The following is a 22,015-nucleotide window of genomic DNA, read 5'->3' as shown; positions in this document are numbered from 1 at the left end:
GAGAATGGGAAAGGAAGGCATTCTACACAGAGAAAATGGTATAAGCAAAGACAGAAACTAAAAGTTTATAGAGATGCAGACAAGACAGGAGCTTGGAAAAAAGGGTGTGACAGGTCTTAAATGTCAAGACAATTAATTTTAAACCCACCTGATAGTGAATGTATGTGTGTTGGGGTGGGAGAGCTATAAGCAAAGGAATGACATGGTCAAATCTGTATTTTAGAAGGATCTTATAAGACCAGATAAAATGTAGATAATTCTAGTAGTAAGAAGATAGGGTAATGAGTCAATAAAAATCCCACATTATTAACAGTTTGATATATATTTTTTCCTTGAGGAAAAAAAGAACATATATCATTTTATATAGCACAAAAGGGTTTTTTATCATTTTATAAAGTTTTAATCATAAGAAAATTTGCTTTTATTCTACTTAACCATCCATCGAACCATCCATCATTCATTTTTCCATGCTGCTGCTTATTCTTTATTATTTTTAGATAAATAATGTTCCATCCAATAATCTTCCATCATTTAGCCACTCCCCTATTTTTTGGATATGCAGTTTCTACTTTGCCCAATTACATATAATTCTATAACAAATATTGTCATGCACACAACCTTTCATGTTCATATTACTGCCTTAAGATAAATTTTCAGAACTAGAACTATGTTAAAAAGTCACAAATTGCTTTTTTTTTTTAAAGATTTTTATCTATTTATTTATTTGACACAGAGAGAGAGAGAGCACGAGCAGGGGGAGCAGCAGAGGGGGAAGCAGACTCCCTGAGGAGCAGGGAGCCCGATGTGGGACTTGATCCCAGGACTCCAGGATCATGACCTGAGCCGAAGGCAGCCGCCTAACCAACTGAGCCACCCAGGCACCCTAAAAAGTAACAACTTGCTTTCTAAGAGGGTTGTACAAATTTAAAATGCTAGTAGTTATTCCCAAATACTAATTTCACAGAAAATACCTATTTTTAAGTTTCTAATTTCATATAAAAATTGCATTTCAGTGTTCTAATTAGGAGTTCTTATACTACTAAGGAGGCTAACATTTTCTCCTGTTTATTTACTAGATATATTTTCTCTCATCTCTATCTGTTCCTGATTGTCTAGCCTAGGTTAAGTCCTCCTTGTATATATTCCCTCCTATGCAACTCAATACTTTCCTGCTTTCTCTTTTGTGACAATTAAATGCTTAACATCTGTCTTTTCCAATAAAGTAAGCTCCACAAAAGCACAAAACATTACTATCCACTATATCCTAATCCCTAGCCAGGGTCTGGTAGAAAATTGAATAAATGAAATGCTCCATTTACATCTTTGACAAAACAATTAGTATTTTATAGTTTAATTCTGTAGTAATTCAGTAACTAGTTTTTCACTTATCCAAATGAGTGATGTTTTCCCATATGTGATGGCAATTCAAGCGAAGTTCTAATTCTGAATATGTTATCGGTATCAGATCCAGTCCTTGATATCTGTTACTACATAAATAAAGGTTAACATTGACTGCACTTGTTAATGGCTTTCTAAATAGCTCTGGTTCAGCATGAAACAGCCAATAAATATCAGGTTATTCTAGAGTCTGAATGAGATTACTTAAGAAATAACATAAATAAAAGGACCACATGGTTAGATTAATATATCCAAAAGTTAAACAAATCTTTTTGGTAACCTCTAACAAGCCAACTAAAACAATTTTACACTTTTGACTAAAAATCCTGGATATTTCCTAAAAACAATTTTTTCCTTAGCTAGATTGTAGTTATCCCTTACAAAAATAACTCTTAGACTGGAGAAATTTTTCTGCAAAGCAAAGAAAGTAGTGTGAGGAACCCAACTGTTACTCCTCTTGACCATTCCATAAAGAGAAAAACCTCAGCAAAATAGTTCAATATGCACCCTGTTAACCATCTACAAAGTTCAGATTATTGCTGATCATACTAGGGCTGATCATTTGAATCTGAGGGTTGTCTAGACCAGCAATTCTCAGATTGCCTGTGGGAAAGGGGCTAGTTTTGGTGTGTGTTTCAAGTTTCCATTCCACTATTGACTGGTATTCTTTTTCCCCATTGTTGACTAGTATTTTTAAAAAATACAACAAAAATAGAAGTTACTAGAAAAATGATGATGTGTTTGGATGTTGTGGCAATGTCAAATTTGTTAACAAAACTTAGCAAAACTTCTAAATGCTTGCTCTGAACTTTTATACTTATCTTGAACAGTCTGCAGACCATTCTTCAGTAGCTCTGGTCTAGACTATGCTTTTTATTTTATGATAATATCATTACTCTTCAGTACCAGCACCAGGTTAGCATTTATGAACAGAAAAATTATTCCAACTGTTACTTTTAATAGCTCCAACTAAATATAATCATAGAATTCTGGGATAAAGAATTACTTTAGAGGTTTATCTAGTCCAAACTTTTAGTAAATCACATATAAGAATGTTATTTAGGATAAGAATATTATGTAGGATGGAATGAAGAACAAAATCCATTAGTAAGCTACCAGGGACCATAGTCTCCATGCTAACAACATGCTTTGGGTACCATCCTTTGTCATAGACTCCTGTCACTAATACCCTACAGATAATTTCTCCAACTTGTTAATAATGATGCCAACATATGTCAAATGTCCTATGGAAACCAAGATAGCTTATGCCTTCAGGACTCACCTAATTTCCTTTTTTAGTGATATTTGAGGTTTAAGATAAGCTCTCCTCAAGAGATATATTTTAGCCAGAAATTTTATCAATTTCAAATGTCAATATTTTATCATATTACAATGGTTGTTGTAAATATTCTATTATTTAGAATTCTATTATATAATTATCTATTTTTATAGTTCATTTTTTATTTTTAAGAAAAATAATTTATTTTTATAAGTATCTAGTTATCCATTATCTAATTTTCTATTATCTAACATTCTATTCTAAATATTTATCACTTACTTTTTCTAATCTCTTTTAGGATAAAGGCAATGAAATTAGTATCTAAGAAATTCTGGTCATTATCTTATTTGAAGATGTTTTCATAAAAAAATCCTCAAGAGTGTTCTAGAAATAAAAGAACTACATGTCAAATGAGACAGTATAAAGTGGTCAGGCAGATATTTTTGGATGTAGCAATATACTACATAAAAAACATTACCTTTTCATGGTGTTGATTCTCAGAAAGGGGCCAAAGGGATACCAGAATCACCTACAAAAACTTTTTCACAATCATACTACTGCCATGTGTTGGCTCCTACACGGCCTCCCCCAGTACAGTTGCATGGCCCAATTATATTTGAAATAAATACTCCACTCCCATGAGGAGGTATACAGGCCTTATGATCACTTTTAAAGGGGTTAAAAAAAACCTTTACATTAAAATCCATCTTTAAGTAGAACTAATTTAACAAATATCGAGCATGTATTAAATGTTTAGTACCTACTAAATGGCTCAGGTTTTGCCATTTTTTTGGTGTGTACCAGAAAGCTCTAGAGAAAATCTCCTGGCTTAATATTTTACATTCAAACAGCACTTAAGAAAGACTTACCAATTTAAGCCAGAGACTAAGAAATCGGGGATCATTATAGTATCGTTTTTCTCCTTGTAGTGCTTCAACAGCTCTTTCTAATAATGTTGACATATTACTCTCTTTCCCCCCCTGAGGATAGTTCTGCTCTGTCCAATTAATATACCTGAATGGAAAGGGAAAGAATAATTTTATTTATTTATTTACTCACTTATTTACTTTTAAAGATTTTACTTGAGAGAGAGAGGGAGCAAGAGAAGGAGCAGGGGGAGAGGGAGAAGCAGACTTCCCCCTGAGCAGGGAGCCCGCTGCGGGACTCGATCCTAGGACTCCCTGGGATCATGACCTGAGCCGAAGGCAGATTCTTAGCCAACTGAGCCACACAGGTGCCACAAAAGAATAATTTTAAAGTTTAATGTGTACTTTTATTCTTGCACCAAGACCCATTCTTGACTTTCTTAAGCAGAAATATCTAATTTGAAAGTATGTTTATTTAGAGAGGCCCTCATGTCCTAAACCTATATCCCTCAAACTTTTCCAAATATTGCTAACATGTGCCTCTGGGAAATAATGGGTTTGGAGATAAAAGGGTGTAGTTCTCAGGTGCATGCCACAAATTTGAAATTTCTTCAGTCGTGAACACCTCAGAAAGAAACACTGTGATTAATCTGTCTCTCTGTGTCCCCAAGATACCACTTTGTACTCTGACATTGCTCTGTACACCCTAATTTGAGAAGCATGGCCATAAGGACTCATCTGTTAAGTTTCTAGTGCCCTTGTTAAATGAAAAAAGACCCACCTATCCCAAACATCCAGAGGGTCATTTCCAGTGTAAAATCGAATTTCAGATTCAAATGCCCTGAAATTTAAACAGAAAATGTTAGCATTAGCAATGGGGATAATAGCCAAATAAACAAGTGTCACCTTCATTTTTATTCATTTTTTAAGTGTTTAATATTGATCCAAATAACTGCACTGGAGTTTGAGGATTTATTAAACAGGAAGAAACATAGAAATAATCAAGATACTGCCTGATAATATAACAGGAAGGACAAAACATGGGGAAATTAGATAAACAAATTCCAAAATAACATATAGAAAAACAGAATTACACAGCAGTTTAAGGCTCTAGAACAAGACTCCCTAGGTTCAAATTAGCAGCTCTACTAATCACTAGCAGAGTGACATTAGACAAGTAGTTTAAATTCTATTTTCAGTCTTCTCATCTGTAAAATGGAGATAATAATAAAGAAATCCTCCCTTTATCTGCAGGGGGATAGTTTCCAAGACCTCCAATGGATGCCTGAAATTGAGGATACTTCTGAAACTTACATATACTATGTTTTATTCCTGTACATACATATCTATGAGAAACTTCAACTTATATATTAGTCAGAGTAAGGGATTAACAACAATAACAAAATAGAACAACTGTAACAATATACTATAATAAGAGTTATGTGAATGTGGTCTCTCTCTCTCAAACTATCTTGTACTGTACTCATCTTTCATCTTCTTCTTGTGATGATGTGAGATGATAAAATGCCTACACAATGAGATGAAGTGAGGTGAATGTTGTAGGCATTCTAATGTAGTGTTAGACTACTACTGACTTCCTGACAAAATGTCATAAGGAGGATCGATCATCTGCTCCTGGGCCACAGTTGACAGCAGGTAAGTGAAACTGAGGAAAGTGAAATCACAGGTCAGGCAGGACTACTGTAGCACCTATCTTATTAGGTTGATTACGCTTAGTATAAAGTGTTTAGACATAATAAGCACTCAGTAAATGATAGGAAGTACTGAGTAATAAACCACAATTTAGATAAATGTTTCATCAATAAAAACTGTAGAAAGGGTTACATTTGATACAAAGAACTATAAAATAGTTCCTGACACAAAGGAATTTATACTCTAATAAGAAAGACAAAGTACACAAAGGGAAAATTAACTAACAATACAAAGCAGGATAGTATATTATAATTGCCAAGAATGGATAGTAAAAGCTTTGATAAGTCAAAAGGAGGTATCACAGAAGCAGCATCAGAAGGTGGGACTCTGAAGGAACCATAAAATTTGAAAGAAAAATGGAGTTTTCCAAGATTTCCAAGAAATCAGTATTGAATAAAGTTGTAAAAGTGGGAGAGTTTATCCATAGGAAACTGAGCTATAAGATACAGTTAGTATTAGGAATAAATGGAGATAGTTGTAAAAGTGGGAGAGTTTACCCAGAGGAAACTGAGCTATAAGATACAGTTAGTATTAGGAATAAATGGAGATAGGAATAGTAAGGGATTAACCTTACAATGATGTACATATATACATATAACCGTGCTCCAGGAGCAGATGATCTTCCTTCTGACATATTGTCAGGAGGTCAGTAGTAGTCTAACACTACATTAGAATGCCTACTGGAGAAGTAAGAAGGGCATGTTTGTTTTTTTTAAGATTGTATTTATTTATTTGACAGAGAGAACACAAGCAGGGGGAGCAGCAGTCAGAGGGAGAGGGAGAAACAGACTCCCTGCTGAGCAAGGAGCTTGATGTGGGGCTCAATCCCAGAACCTTGGGATCATGACCTGAGCCAAAGGCAGATGCTTAACTGACTGAGCCACCCAGGCACCCCAAGAAGGGCATGTTTTAAGTGTAAATTTAAAGACTTTGGGCACCTGGCTGGCTCAGTCTGCGGAGCATGCAGCTCAGGGCTGTGAGTTCAAGCTCCACGTTGGGCATAAAGATTACTTCAAAAAAATAAAACTAAATTAAAAATAAGGACTTTGGATTCCACCTGCTCAAGCCACTACTGGTTCTTTAATTGGAGAGTATCTTGAATATGTTAAGTAAAGATTTCAAAAAGATCAATTAATATTTTAAGAATAGAAGAAATTAGAAAAGGAACCATAATTATGAAGCTAATATGGTGATTTCAGTATGAGATAATGAGGCGATTACCTACAGAAATGGTGAAAAAATAAAATCTAAGACAAAATAAAATCAGCAATCCTCCCAATGTATCTACAGATGCAATGCAATCCAACCAAAATCTCACAAGACTCTTTTCTAGAAACTGACAAGATGATTTTAAAATTTGTTTGGAAAAGCAAAGGACCAAAAATAGCCAAAATAATTTTGAAAAAGAACAACAAAAGTTGGAGAATTCACTCTGCCCAAAGTCAAGATTTATTATATAAAGCTAATCAAGAAAATGTGTAATTGGTGAAAGGATAAGCAATTAGATCAATGGAAGAGAACAGACAGGCCAGAAATAATCCACACATATACAATCAAATGATTTCTTTTTTCACAAGGGAATTTTCATAGAGCAATTAATTCAGTGGGGGAAAAGAAAATAATCTCTTCCAACAAATGGAGGCAGAACAACTAGAAATCCTTATGGGGGGTGGGGGAAGAACTTTTACCCCAGCCTTACACTATACACAAGGATAAATTTAAGATGAATCATAGACTGAAACATAAAAGCTAAAACAATAAAGCTACTAGAAGAAAACACAGGAGAATATCTTTGCAAATTTGGATCTCTGCAAAGATCTAAAGACAGAAAAAACACTAATGAAAAACTGCTTATCAGAAAACACTCCCATGAAAATAGGTAGCCATGAACTGGAAGAAAATGTTTGTAACACATTATTTAATAAAGGTCTTATATACAGACTATATAAAGGTCTCTTGTAACCCAATTTTAAAACTGGGCAAAATGTCTGAACAAATATACCACAAAAGAAGATATATAAAAGGCCAATAACCATGTGAAAAAGTGCTCACATCATTAGTCACCAGGGAAATGACAAATAAAACCATAATGAGATACTATTACATATCCACCGAAATGGCTAAAACGAAAAAAGACTGACACCACCATATACTGAAGTGGATTTGGAGCAAGCGAACTCTCATACATTGCTGACAGAAGTGTAAAATGTTATAATCTCTTTGGAAAACTGCCAGTTTCTTAAAAGTTAAACACACGTTTATTCTTTGACCCATCAGTTCTATTCTAAGAGAAATGAAAATGTTCACAAAAATCCTTGTACAAGAATGTCTACAGCAGCTTTATTCATGAAGCACAAAACTGTAAAGCATCTAATGTCCATCAATTGATAAATGGATAAACAAATGGAATACAGCTCAGTAATAAAAAGGAATAATCTACTGATCATGCAACACGAAAGGCCTAATAAAACATGCTGAGTGAAAGAACCTATGACCCCATTCATATAATCTTCTAGAATAAGCAAAAATAACCTATGATGATAGATATCCGATCACTGGTTGCTTCATGAGGAGCGGAAGAACGTTGATTGGGAATGGGCATTGAGAGAACTTTTGGAGGTAATAAAAATGTTCTCTGTCTTGAAATGCATGTCAAAATTGATTAAATCGTAAACTTAAAAATCTGAGCATTTCATAGCATGTAAATTATACTTTAAGAAAAAAATCCCAGACCTTAGTAACGGACTAAATAAAATTAGGATGAGAGGGCGACGAGTAAAATCATTCAAGTGAGTTTTGGTACCATTAACCAAAATGGAAAGGTCATTTATGAGAGAAGAGATTCAGTATTTAATACACTAGTGATTATATATTACAGGTAGATAAAAAGACATTTAGAAGGCAAATAAGAGACGTAAACAGTAGTTAAACAATCCTGAAAAACGTGAATTTGTAAGGACACATAGAGCAATGAACAAAAGACTTAGGTAAAATGCAGTAGGAAGCCAATAAGAAAAAAGGAAGGTTAGAGAAGTGGAAACACTAGTAAAATGTCACAGAAACCAGGAAGAAGAGTTAAGAATAGAATACCACCATCTCTGAAATAAAACTCAATGCTTTTAAAGATCCAATGAGATGAGTGAGGATATTCATTACATTATAACCCGAAGTTTTGAAATTGCCTATGACGGTGAAATTTTTTTGTCAGAGATTAAAGGTAGAAACTGATGCTTTAGTTCACTTTTTTGAAAAAAGTGTATTTATCAAAACAGGTATTAGTCAAAGGAAAGCAAGTTCTGTGGGTCCATTTGAATAACGTAGTACAGTTGACCCTTGAACAACATGGGTTTCAACTACACGGGTCTACTCATATGTGGATTTTTTTCAAGTAAATAGTGTACAGTACCGTAAGCATATTTTCTCTTTATGATTTTCTTAACATTTTCTTTTCTCTAGCTTACTTTATTATAAGAATACAGTATATGATATATATAACATACAAAATACGTGTTAACTGTTTATGTTATTGGTAAGGTTTCCAGTCAAGAGGCTTTTAATAGTTAAGTTTTGGGAGTCAAAATTTACACGTGGATTTTCTACTGCACGGAGGGTCGGCACCCCTAATCCCTGTATTGTTCAAGGGCCAACTGTAGTATTTTTCAGCTTCTCTTTTTTCAGACTTCATTAAATCATTCATGAGAAACATTCTAGTATAAATTTAATTTCTCTCAGGTTTGTATTTTCTTTGGAGATCACTATTTCTTTTTGGCATACTCTCAAAAATGCTTTCCTAGAAAGTTAAAAATTGAGTACACATGCAAGATAGCAGATTCCCCTCTCCCTCACTACTCGGAATCCAAGGAAGCAATTTCTTTAACTGATTACTATTAAAGAGTTAATTCCATTTAGAGATCCAGCATGACATTATACTTTTCATAAATACTGTTTAATATGATACTTGTTTTACTTTGCTTCTCATTGTCCCCTGTATAAGATCTATTTCTATTGATACAAGAGTTTGGCTGCTCCATAATGAAATGAAATCCTATAGCTCTTGTTCTTAATCATACTCAAGGAGATCTTTAGGTAGCTGTTGTGTGATGAAAAAGCAGGTGGCGAACAGATTCTCACACTATCAATTTTTGAAAAGTATTTCCTATGCCAATCTGCATGGATCCACATCTCCATTACCATCCCGCCTTGAGGATGAATGATGACAGGGTGATCCCCCACCGTTCTACACACCGTTTCTGCTGCTGAAGAGTAGCGTTAGAGGCAGATTCTTGCTGCGCCAACGCGCCCTGAAGTGTGGACATGATCCGCCCCTGCCTTAGCGGTTGGACATTTTCTTTACTCAGCTCCCACTCATCTCCCTCCAAGGACATGGCTTCACTGTAAAGAGAGAAATAAAAGTAAACTTCATACTTACACGTATATGTAAGTATATATATAAACATATATATGTATAAGTATTATTATATCACTAGATTATTGTAAATGTTTTCAAATAAGTGATTATTCATGATCTTTGGGCTGAATATGGTGGGCTGGCACATGAGTAGTGTTCTTACACTCCTAAGTGTCTGAGCCTTTCTGTGACCTGGATTCCAAGTTTATGGCTGTAGTATTGCCTAACAGAAGAGAGAATCTAACTAGGGTACTGTGGACAGTTATAAGAATAAAGTTTAAGGCAGGAAGAAAAGAAGGGGAAAAAATTATAAATTTGGCAAGGTAGACAAAAAGCAGTTCTATGCTTACCACTAAATGCATCATCTCGTTTAGTTTAAAATTAGCAAACCGGGGTGCCGGGGTGGCTCAGCCGGTTAAGCATCTTACTCTTGATTGAGGCTCAGGTCATGATCTCAGGGTTTTGGGACTGAGCCCCACGTTGGGCTCTGCTCAGCATGGAGTCTGCTTGTCCCTCTCCCTCTGCCCCTCCCCTTGCTTGTGTGCTCGCTCTCTCTCACTCTCAAATAAATAAATAAATAAAATCTTTTTAAAAAAATAAGCAGTTTGTCAGACTAATACCCCATGTTTCAACTGGTGACTTAAAACTGAAGTGTATATGTATATACAGGTAGCCCAGAGCAGAAGCAGACAAAAATACAATTTACTGGTCACAACTGCCTCTGCCCCCCCATTCCATCAAGCCTACTGATGGGGAAATTCCCACAAGTTTTTTGGAGGCAATCACCATATGGGGTATGTGCTCTGAACTTCAGAGCTCTGCAACTGACAGATAGAAGCCTACTTCTGTCTGAGAGACACCATCTCTGGGCTTAAAACAGAGAAACAGGCACTAATCTTAGAAATAAAGTGAAAGTTACATGTGACCTCAGTCTAGATGAGAGCTGAAAACACTCAAGAAGGTAAACTGTAAGTGATTAATAATTTAGGTTGTAACTACTCACATCTTTTTAACCATATTGTGTGAATCTTATAATTGTAAGGGCCTTATCATTTATTTTCACAACCCTGATGGTCTAATATAGGATCTGACTCTAGTAAGCACTGAATAAATGTTTGCGGAGTTCATCTGAATGTCTTCTCTTGATCTTGAAATAGCAATTAAACTACCTCAGCTAATGTCCCAAACTGAGCTGGGACTGCTCCCCTCCCTCCTTGCTCCCCTTGCTTCCTTCCAGACCTGCTCCTCCCACAGTCTTCCTTCATCTCAAATAAATGGCACTTTCATTTTTCCAGTTGCTTACCACTAAATGCATCATCTCGTTTAGTTTCCAGTTGCTCAAGCCCAAATCACAGTGCCAACCCTGACACCCCTCTCATTATCCCCCACCTCCAGTTACCTGGCAAATCCTACTAGCTCTACCTTCGAAATAGATTCAGAAATCAACCTCTTATCTTCTCCACTGTTTCTAGCCTGGCTCAAGCTAATATCTTCTCTTGCCTGGATTATTTTAATAACCTCATAACTGGTCTCCCTGCTTTCATCCTTTTCTGCCTTAGTCTTTTCAACACTGCAGCCAATGATCCTATTGAAACTCATACCAGATCCTGTCTTTCCTCTGCTCAAAACCTTCCACTGACTTTTGAACCAGAGTAAAAACCAAGTCTTTACAATCTCCACATCCTTGCCTTTACCTCATCCTTCATTTCCTTTTACTCTTCTGGTTCACTTGGCTCCAGCTACTTGCCAGGTGCAGCTCCCTCCCCCAACCCTAACCCTCCAAATTTCTGTACTTCCCCCAGATACGTGCTTGACTAGCTCTTAAGTTTCCTTCAAGTCTTTTTTTTTTTTTTTTAAGATTTTATTTATTTATTTATTTGAGAGAGAGAGCAGAAGCAGGGGAAGTGGCAGAGGGAGAGGGAGAAGCAGACTCTATGCTGAGCAGGGAACCCAACGCGGGGCAGTTTCCTTCAAGTCTTGACCCAGATGACACCTTCTCAGTGAGTACCCCTGTTCAAAACTGTCTAAAATTGCACCAGTGCCCCTGCTCCCCATCGTTTTAGTTCTTTTCATACTGACCATCTAGCTTTTAGTTTATTTTTCTTGTTTATTGTCTGCTGCCCCCACCCTCATCCCACCCCAGAAACTAAATTGCACAAGGGCAGGGATTTTTGTGTCTTTTGTTTATTTGCCATATTTAGTGCTTAGGAGGTAGTCAATAAATATTTGTTGCACGAGTTAAAGAGTTCTCCACACGGCATTTATCTAAGTATTGTGCACCCCATAATGAAAATGCGTAGCTTGGGGTGCCTGGGTAGCTCAGCAGGTTAAGCATCTGACTTGGCTCAGGTCATGATCTCAGGGTCTTGGGATGGGGCCGCCCCCCCCCCAAGGGCTCCCCACTCAGCAGGGAGTCTGCTTGTCCCTCTACCCCTACCCCTGCTCATGCTCTCTCTCTTTCACATTCTCTCTCAAATAAATAAATAAAATCTTAAAAAAAAATAAAATGCATTCAGAATTCCAACTTGGAGAACTGATATGTATTTATATAAGGAAAAGCAGCAAGCATGCAGAGAAGGGCTTTTTATATTTCTAAGTATGCCATTGACATGGAAGCACCTACCATTTGTTTGGCACTTATTTGGAAGCAGTTACTTTACACATACTTTGAATTCATCAGCATTTTCAGTATTTTAAAAAAAAAGACAACTGTGATTTTATTTACAAGATTACAGTATGATTTCAATTTAAGTAGCAATTTATTATATCTCTATCCTTTTTTATTTAAATTCAATTTAATTAACATATACTGTATTATTAGTTTTAGAGGTAGAATTCACTGACTCATCAGTTGCATGTAACACCCAGTCAGTGCTCATTAAATCAAGTGCTCTCCTTAAAGCCCGTCACCCAGTTACGCCGCCCACCCCCCACCAGCATTTTCCGTACTAAGATGAGTCCAAGGTCAAAGAGCCAGCAAATGGCTGAGCGGAGATACACAGACCACACTATAAATTCCAAATTCTTTGTGCCATTGGGGTCGCACAGACTCCTTTGCTTTGAAGCTGGGTGCAGCAGGGTTCTCACGTGCCCTCACCCCACCGAGGTCGATGCTAACTAACCCCGTCTTCACCTCCGACCCTTGCGCCCAACTCCAGCAGGAAGGAGGCTCCAGCCGGGCCGCTCTTCTCCCGACCGTGTTCCTCTGGACAGCTCTGAGCGGAGCCTCTGTCACCGGCTACACCATCGGGTCTCGCAGGCAGAGCTCCCGGCAACCTTTCTCGGGTACCTACCTCAGGGCACCCCCTTCCTTCTTCATCGCCGCCATCCTGCATTCCCGGTTCAGGCCCTCGTCCTGCCGCAGGCCTTTCTTCAGGGCCGCAGACCGCCTGGGCTTCCTTCTGCAACTTGCCCTTCGAGGTAACGAAGCGACCAGAGGGACAAAAGTTTGCCCCTGCCTCCTCGGCAAACCAGCCACCTCGAACCCTCCAAATTTCAAATTTAACGGTCCCGCGCGCCCGACGTGAATACGCCCCTCCGCCCCTTCGTACTCGCGTATCTCCCTCTCTCCGCCAAGGAATTCTGGGGCTTGTAGTTTATCCCAGGTTTAGTCCACGCAGTCGCGATGCATAATGGGAGTTGTAGTTTCCGGGGAGTCCGTGGCCGCTCAGTAGGCGCAGGTTGAGGCAGTGTAAATTCTCTGCAAGTGCTCTAAAGCAAGTCTCTGAGCCCATCGAGGGATATTTCAAGCACCAGAATTTCTTTGATGTTTTGAGCATAGAGAGATACCTTTGAGTGCTTGCCCTTGGCTTGAAACTTCTTGGGTGGCTGGCCAGGCTGAGATCACCCCTTGCTGTCTGATTCAAGTTGCTCCCACGTCTAGAGTTCTTAGGGCACCCTGACCCAGCTGTTTCCTGTCTAATTTTGAATTCAGAAAAGCTGGACTCTAGTTCTGTGAAAATCGTAACAAGTGTGCATCCTTAGGCAAAGCCATATAGTCTCTCTGACCTTCAAATTTCTCATCTCTACTGCACAGTCCACAGGCAGAAAATACAGCTATGTCTCATCTCCCAAGGTTTGGCGTCTTTCCCTCTTCAGGGCAGCAGCCTCCACTGGCACTGGACTCTTAGTCCCCGTTCCAGTTTCCTGAGGAAGAAAATATGGTGGGCTCAGTTGTGGCCAGGGGAGCAGGGGCTTTTGAACAAACCCAGGTACGAGGGAGTCATCCTCCTGTGAACTTGAGGGTGGTGAGAGGTGGCAGTTCCCAGAGAGGGGAGCTGGGAGTAGGTGTTCACTGCTCCTTGCCTCTTGGTTCTCAGATTTCTCCACCATTTTTTTAAAGATTTTATTTTTAAGTAATCTCTACACCCAACATGGGGCTCGAACTTACAACCCCGATATCAAGAGTTGCAGGCTCTACTGACTGAACCAGCTGGGTGCCCCTCCACCATTTTCTCATACTATGTAAGCTCTTCTTTCTTCCACATCATCAGGACTCTTGATTGCAATGGAATGGGAATCCAACTCAAACTGACTTCCTCAGAAAAGGGAGTTTATTGGCTCATATATGAAAGACTTCAGATGACACTTAACCCAGGACTCATGTGGTGTCACCAGGACTGGGACCCTCTCCATTTCTCACCTGTGCTCTTCTTTATGTTAGTTTATTGTCATTCTCCATTGAATAACAGCTATAGGACTTTGTCTTTCCAGGTTCAAGTTCAGACTCAGAAGTCAATCTCATTTGCCATGCCCCCCTACCCCCCCCACCCCCCACCCCCATCTTTGGAACTAGCAGATTCAGGGCTCTAATTGTTCAAGCCCAGATCATGTGTTTCATCTTGGGAGGAGAGAGGGGAAGGGGTGGTTCCCTACAGGAAATTTTGGTTTCTCTTTACTTCTAAGTGTTTTACATCCAAAAAGACTTCCTGGATTATGGGAGAGGTGATATATGGGATTCTCTCTTTGGCTCATTTTATCTCTCACCTCACACCAGTACTGACCTAGCCCCTCATTTCCTTTTCCCAGAGTGTCCTGTTCACTTCCACAACTCCTTAATTCCGTTTGCTTCCTATAAACCATCTTGGAAGATGTAACGTTTGCTCTTTTGATCTGTCTTGCTCATAACCTAGTCAGAAGCTCCATAAATTGTGGTACAACATGGAACACTTTCAGGCTAAACTCTGCTTGTTTCACCAGAGAAGGGAGACAGGTTTTTTTTAAAAAAAGGTATGACAGAATGTGCTGTATGGTCTTACTGGGAAGGCGAGTTCTTGTTGGGCTGGACTGTGGCTGAGTGTTGATATGTCCCTCAACAGCACTCACTGATCGTGAAGAAAGTCAGGATTAAGCTCATACACATTTCTGGTCCAAGGAGGGTAAGACAGAGGCTCAGCCTGAGTCCTTCAATGTGCCGGGCATGGTGGGACACAGAAGATGTGAACAGTGAACCAGACACAGCTCTTGTCCTCTAGCAACTTCAGGCTAGTGGGAGAGACAGACAAATAAACAGGTAATTTCACTACATTGCTGCCACAACCAGAGGTAAATAAACACAAGAGGCCATGGAGGCACATGGAGGACCTTCCAGCCCAGGCGTGGGGGAGAGGAGGAGGTCAGGGCAAATTTTGTAGAGAAGATGGCCAACCTGAAAGGTAGGGGAGGTTTGGCACAAACTATTGAGCAACACAGGCTGAGTCGCAGCTGAAGTTTCTCTCTAGTATGTGTCCACTTCCTCTTCATTCCCCACTCTCTCCACTGACTTCCTGTACCCAGAGCTCAGCCCTTTAGACCTCCGTGTCGGCCCACTAAAACTTGCCTGTCCTGTGTGCTGTTCTCTCTCACCTAGCTATCACATTGAAAACAGGAACTAAGTCACACTGAGATGTTAATAGCAGTTAATGCTTTACTGCAGTATTTTCCATATCATGTTCTAAGATGTTAGCAGATGTTACAGGGGAATAAAAGGTGTGGTTTTCAAATAAGTTTCTGAAATGCTGACTTACATGGGTATCTTTACTGAAAGGCTCCCTCGAGCCTTTAATATGCCAACGTGCACTTTGAATCTCTAAGGGAAGGTACCCCTTCCCTTTTAGTTTTCTATTGCTGCTGCAACAAAATACCATAAACTTAGTAGCTTAAAACAACACAGATTTATAATCTTATAATTTGACATGTCAGAAGTTTGCCTCGAGCCTCACTGGGTTAAACAAGGTGCTGATAGGACTGTGTTTCTGGAAGCCCTTTCGGAGAATTTGTTTCCTTTTTTCCAATTTTTAGAGGCATTCACACGTATTCCTTCCGACATCTTCAAAGCCAGCAACACGCATCTGTCTGATTTGGCTTCTGTATTACCATGTCTCTTTCTCTGACCATAGTCAGGAAAATCTCTCTGCTTTTAAGGGCTCATGTAATTATATTGGACCCATCCAGATAATCGAGGCTAACCTTTCTATCTCAAAGTCCTGAATGTTAATCACATCTGCCAAGTCCCTTTTGCCACAGGTTCCATGGATTAGGACATGGACATCTTTAGGGGCCACGATTCCACCTATCGTGGGGGGTGCTAAAACATCTTGGTGTCTCTGAACTCATTTGGCCAAGCTTTTCGCACATCTTTCAGAACAGACTTTGGGCTCTTTGTATTTTTTTTTTAAAGATTTTTTTTTTTTTTTTTTATCTGAGAGAGAGAATGGGAGACAGAGAACATGAGAGGGGGAGGATCAGAGGGAGAAGCAGACTCCCTGCCGAGCAGGGAGCCCGATGCGGGACTCGATCCAGGGACTCCAGGATCATGACCTGAGCCGAAGGCAGTTGCTTAACCAACTGAGCCACCCAGGCGCCCAGGGCTCTTTGTATTTTAACAGTCAGCCCCAGGAGAAGAAAATTCATAAAGGAATAAACCTTAATGGTGGAATTTCAGGCACAGTGGCGACTGGTAGCAGTTGGGGACTAGCAAACCCTGCGTTTTTACACATTTGCTTTACATGCAAAGCCATACTTAATCTGCATTAGTGGCTGTTAGAGGGATTTAGTTGTCAGAAAATCTATGACCTCTCGCTTGGTCTTGTGGAGATGTGTGTGTTCTTGATTATCAAGGGTTGATTTCCCCCAATTTTGCCTTCGTGGATTATATGAAATCCTACTTTAGCAGGCTAACCACTGCAAAGATGAAAACCTCTGGGTCTCCCCAGGGAACCCTTGGATGGCCTGATTGTTTACTGTGTAACCATAAGAGGAAGGAGGGACTGTCTGGGGGTGGGAGGAAGGTCAAGAGAGACTGAATGGGGGTGTGTATCTTTAGGTCCTGAAGGAGACCACATCTGGGAAAGCAGAATCACCCTGCTGGCCTTTACCCCAGCAACAGATCAGCCAATCAGGGCAGGAGCTGCATCTTGTCTTTACCAGTGATGAGGTGTCTTGAGGTAGAAGAACCAATGAGAAGGAAGCATAATAATCCAAACCATCTTGTGTTTGCAGGAGGAAGGGAGGTGAAGGGTGAAAAGATGCGTTAGCCCAGGGCTGGGGACTACTGGCAGCTACCCAGTTGCATCTCACAGTAGCTGTTGCTGACAGGGGATTAGGGAATGCTCCAAGGAGCTGGGCTTCTCTCTCTTCGATTCCATGGAAACTCTTTTCTGAACTATGTTTCTGCTTTTCTGCAGACCTACCCTACTTTTCATGGGTCTTCTCAAACCATTGGAAATTGCCTGACCCAGAGTTTCCATACTGATATATGCAAAAAATATACATGCTGAACAAGGCAATACCAGGTATCAACTTTTCTTCAACTGGCAGAAAACAACAACAACAACAACAACAACAAAAGGTCGGAATGGACCACAAGCTGAGAACTGGAGCAATCATACGGCAGGGCTGTTGAGAAATGGGGTAAGATGCGGTGCTCAATAAACTATGTAGCTAATAGGAAGTACACGTTTGGGCTGTTTTGCCCTGCCATTATCCTGATCAGAGTTTTGTGCTCCAGGAAGGCCTGGGAGAGCACTGAGGGGCTACTCCGTGTCTGGACATCAGCACCCTCCCAGCAGGCTCCAGCAGAGGTGAAATATCCTCCAGTGGCCTCAGAGGTAGAGCCATCAACCAGGGAACTGAAGCAGGAAAGGAAGAGCGTGGCAGATGCTGGGCAGTAACTGCGGGGATGACTCGTTGATGAGCCCAAGAGCTCCGGAAGATAACCAGACCACCTAGGGGAGGCTGTGAAAGGGGGGCTGAATCCGGACCACATACTTAGGTGTACAAATTATGCCATGCCCAAGAGCACCCATCCAGAGGCACAGATGGGACACTTTTTCCTGCTTTGCTCACTCAGAGGAGGCACTTCTAAAAGTTCTTCTGCTCAGAGGGGCCTCCTTTTTCTAAGTCACGGAAAGCACCGTGTCTGCCCCCTGTGGCCCTGGGCCTAGCGGATTTTATGGAGGAGCTAGTGGAGTCTTCCTCACTTGTGTTCATGTAGCTCCACAGCAGTGAGGCCTGTCTATCCTTATGTGAGGGGGTGGTGATCCCATGATAGGTGAACAACAGTTGGGATGGTTCTTGGCAGAGCCACGCAATGTGGGGAAGCTGGCAGGAGGATGGCGTGGCTGGGGGTGGGTACGTTGGTGCTCCCAATGCTTCTCTGCCACTCAGGCTTCCTTGTTACCCCTCCCAGATGTTGTCTCCCGGGGCCTGGTGCAGACTGTAGAAAGTTCACTTCTGACATTCTGAGAGGCCCAGCCATGGGAGGCATTCTTGGGCTCTGCATGGCTCTTCCAAGGAAAGGCCAGAGGTCAGGGGACCACAGGCTGGAAGAGGATGGGATGTTGGGAAACAACTTAGTTTGGCTGGATGTGGGAGCCAACATGGAGCTGTTTGGATCGCACCGTGAGAAGTTGACCGTGGCTAAAGTGGGATGATTCAGAGAAGAGTTAAGTGAGGTGAGAAGCTATTTGGCCTCTGTTCCAACTCTACCCTCCTCCCTTCCAGCTTTTTTTTTCCCCCTGTCTGAAGGTGTGGGTCCTCCCCAGGATTGGCCAACAGTCTTCCTTTCTTAAAACAATTCTGAGTCTGAGGGCCAATAGGAGACCTAAATTTGGGAACCTTCTCGAGCAACATTAGAGGAATTCTTCTCATTTCAGAATCTGAGGCTCACTGCTGGGCTTGAACTTGCCAGTGATGTGAACCCCAGTCTCTTGAGCCAGGACAGAACCACACAAGCTTCCCTTCTCCCACAGAGGTCTTCGGGACGCATTGCCTCTAGGAAGTTTGAATGCCTTTCTTCCAACACAGGCTCCCAAACTGAAGCAGGGAGAAGAGAGTCCAGAGACAGGCAAAGTGAGAAAAACATCTTCCCCTAAGAGCCGAAAGACAGAAGTGGATTGACCTGATCCTGTTTCTGAGTTTCCATCCAGGCCCCCTGGGAGGAGTTAGGGAAGGCAGTGGGCATCCTGAAAGCAGGGACAGGGAGCCAGGCTAGCTGCAGTCCCTGTGTTTTCACCAGGGGAGCGGTGGCATTTGAGAGGCTGGCTTCTGCCGGCGGAGGGGGGCGGGGAATGTTTGCCAGGGCCAGACAGGCAGTGGACAGCATTAGCCACGGGGCTGTCGTGGGGCAGACCCCACCACCCAGACAGGTCTGAGAGAGGTTTATCCCTCCAATCTATGGGCTGCCGTTTCCTCCACAACTACAAATGAAGAGATTGGATCTGCTGGCTCCTCGCAGCAGCCAAAGGCTCTGCCCCCCACCGCTCTCCTGAGCGCCCCCGCCAAGAATGGGTAAGAGCCACAAGGGGGGATGTGGCAGCTCTCACTGCTCATCAGATCCTCAGGACCTGGCCCGAGGCAGGTGCTCAATAAGCACCAGTTCACTGAGTGACTGACAGAAATGAAGAAAAGAGAATAGTGAATGCGTGACACTGTTGCTCCCAAAAGGGGTCTTGGAAAATGCCTAGGAGTTATTCGAAGGAAAGGAAAGGCTTTCTAGCCAGAAGAAACCACACGTCTAACACAGGTTGGCAAGAGAGTAAGTGTTCTGGGGGCCTGTGGGGCTGCAGGGAATCATAATGGTGGAAGCTTGGGGTCGGTGTGGGGGGATCTGGCCAGGGAGGCCCCAGACTTGCTGTGCCTGGCCAACAGAAAGGTTGGAGGGCAAGCTCAGCTCCTTCTGCTCCCAGTGTAGGGTGGTGTCCAGCTGCAGCCTGGAAGCTGGGTCTCTCCCCCGCGGGTTCTCAAGTTTCCCAGCTATGCATGGAGCCACCTATCTTCTTGGCTGGGGGAAAGCCTGAAGATTGTCCCAGGTGAGAAGGGGACAGGGCACAGAATGGGTACCTCCCCTGTCCCACCTGGATGCGTTCCCTTCCACACCTCAGACACACCTCTCAGATGCCAAGCTGTTTTCACTCATTTGCTTTATCCTGATGAGGCCATCCATCAAGGCTGCCAGGACCAGGGGGAACTACCCCAGCTGGTCTAACTGGTTGGGCGGCAGGTCACAGCTCCTGTCTCTCCCAGAGGGCTCCCTGCTCCCCTTGCTGTGCCCAGCTCTGACGCATTCCCGTTGGCCCCGGGGGACCAGTGCTCATCCCTTGGCACCATAGCCCTCCCACCTGGAGGATGTGATGAAGGGCACGAGGCTGTTTTCACTTCTGCATCTTTCCTTGCCTCCTGGACGTGTCTGCAGACTGAGGCAGCCCTACTGTCAGACAAAGTGCTCTCTCTTGGGGACTGGGGAGCGAGCGCTGTGGGCATTTTTTTTTTTTTTTTGAGAGAGAGAGAGAGAGAGAGAATGAGAGACAGAGAGCATGAGAGGGGAAGGGTCAGAGGGAGAAGCAGACTCCCTGCTGAGCAGGGAGCCCGATGCGGGACTCAATCCAGGGACTCCAGGATCATGACCCGAGCCAAAGGCAGTCACTTAACCAACTGAGCCACCCAGGCGCCCCGCTGTGGGCATTTAATAGGGATGGGACAGGTATGTCCTGCAAAGCGAAGGACAACCCCACACAACAGTGGGATTGTCCCACCCAAAATGGCAGTAACTTCCCCCACTGAGGAACGCTGTGTCTGGGCCCACTTTATTCAGAGAAGCAGAATTTGTGTAATCTCTGCAGCAGAGCTTCTCAAACTTCATGAATCGCCTGGGGATCTTTTTGAAATGCAGATCCCGATTCAGCAGGACTGGGGTGGGGCCTGAGATTCTGCATTTCTGATGAGCTCCCAGGTGTGCAGGTTGCTGCTTCAGGACCACACTGTGTCTCGTGAGGCGGACGGCACAGATGTACATGCATGGGTGTTCCTTTAGGTCATTTGAACTGCAGAATTGGTTCGACTGGATATTGCCAAATATTTGCTCAGATTGGTGGCTTTCAAGCGGGAGTGGTTTTTGTCTCCTCCCCAGGAGACATTTTTGACTGTCACAACTGGGGGGGGGGGGCAGGGACAGGGCTGCTCCTGGCATCTGGTGGTTAGAGGTACACTGTTAGACATCCTACGGCAGACAGGACAGCCACTCACGACAAGGAAGGATCCAGCCCAAAGGGTCAGTAGTGCCAGGGTTGAGAAACACTGGCTTAGATAAAATTTTAAAACAATGTGAAATATATGTGTGTGCCGTGTGACTTCACTGCAAGTGGGTGACCCTGGCCACATTGCCATGAACACATGTCATTGCCTGAAGCTCAGGCCTCTCTGAGCGTGAACGTATCCAGCCAGTTAGAAATCAGAAGGACTGGATGTGCTCCCAGAGAATAAACTCTGGTAGTGGTTGTGATACTTTATAAGCCTTGGAGATCAAATTTTAGAAAATCAAGGGTGGGTAGTGGGATGGCAGGGAGAGGGATAGGACATAGGAGGAACTCATAGGTAGATATGAGTCTGTCCATATTTTAGTTCTAGCCCTGGGTGTTCATGGGTGCTTTTTATATTGTTTTGAAATAAATAATTAACTAAACACAAATAACCACAAAGGTGGGCCATGCCTGGATCAAAGAAGAGAGAGGGCTATAGACCAAGGACTGAGATTAATCCAATGTACCTGGGGTTAAAAAAAAGAAAGAAAAAGTGAATCACTTAGGGTGAGTGACTAATAATAAAGTAATGCCATTGTACTTAGAGCAAAAATATCTGTGAGGGGGAGAGAACATGACAGGTGATGCAAAAAGACAAAAGTAGGTGCCCTGGGAAGAATGCCACTTGCCTCAGCTCTGACTCTGTGCACAGTCCTAGTGGAGGGGGGGATCTGGAAAGCATGGAGGACAGGGTCTTTCCTCTTCTGTTCAGCTTCAGCCTTGCAAGGACCCTGAGGACCACCCCCTGGAGTGTCACAGCAGAAGGCCAATGGCTCTGGGCAGCATCTTGACAAGC

General features: G+C 42.1%; 1 protein-coding gene across 1 annotated transcript in view; it reads right to left on the bottom strand.

Moving 5' to 3' along the window:
• The window catches only part of BUB1B (BUB1 mitotic checkpoint serine/threonine kinase B), a 50,639-nt gene extending 37,432 nt beyond the window's left edge, over nucleotides 1-13,207 (bottom strand). Inside the window, exons 1-4 of the mRNA XM_034994047.1 lie at nucleotides 12,958-13,207; nucleotides 9,502-9,648; nucleotides 4,325-4,384; nucleotides 3,547-3,691 (exon numbers count right to left, since the gene is read on the bottom strand). Coding sequence (XP_034849938.1) covers nucleotides 3,547-3,691; nucleotides 4,325-4,384; nucleotides 9,502-9,648; nucleotides 12,958-12,992 — 387 coding nt within the window. The 5' untranslated portion in view covers nucleotides 12,993-13,207. The remainder of the gene's footprint in view (nucleotides 1-3,546; nucleotides 3,692-4,324; nucleotides 4,385-9,501; nucleotides 9,649-12,957) is intronic.
• Between the last annotated feature and the right edge of the window lie 8,808 nt (nucleotides 13,208-22,015).

Source organism: Mirounga leonina, unplaced genomic scaffold (genome assembly GCF_011800145.1).
Source record: "Mirounga leonina isolate KUSES-001 unplaced genomic scaffold, KU_Mleo_1.0 Mir_91, whole genome shotgun sequence".
Lineage (NCBI taxonomy): Eukaryota > Metazoa > Chordata > Mammalia > Carnivora > Phocidae > Mirounga > Mirounga leonina.
Note: the sequence above shows the minus strand (reverse complement) of the source record. Positions and strands in the feature narration are given on the sequence as shown.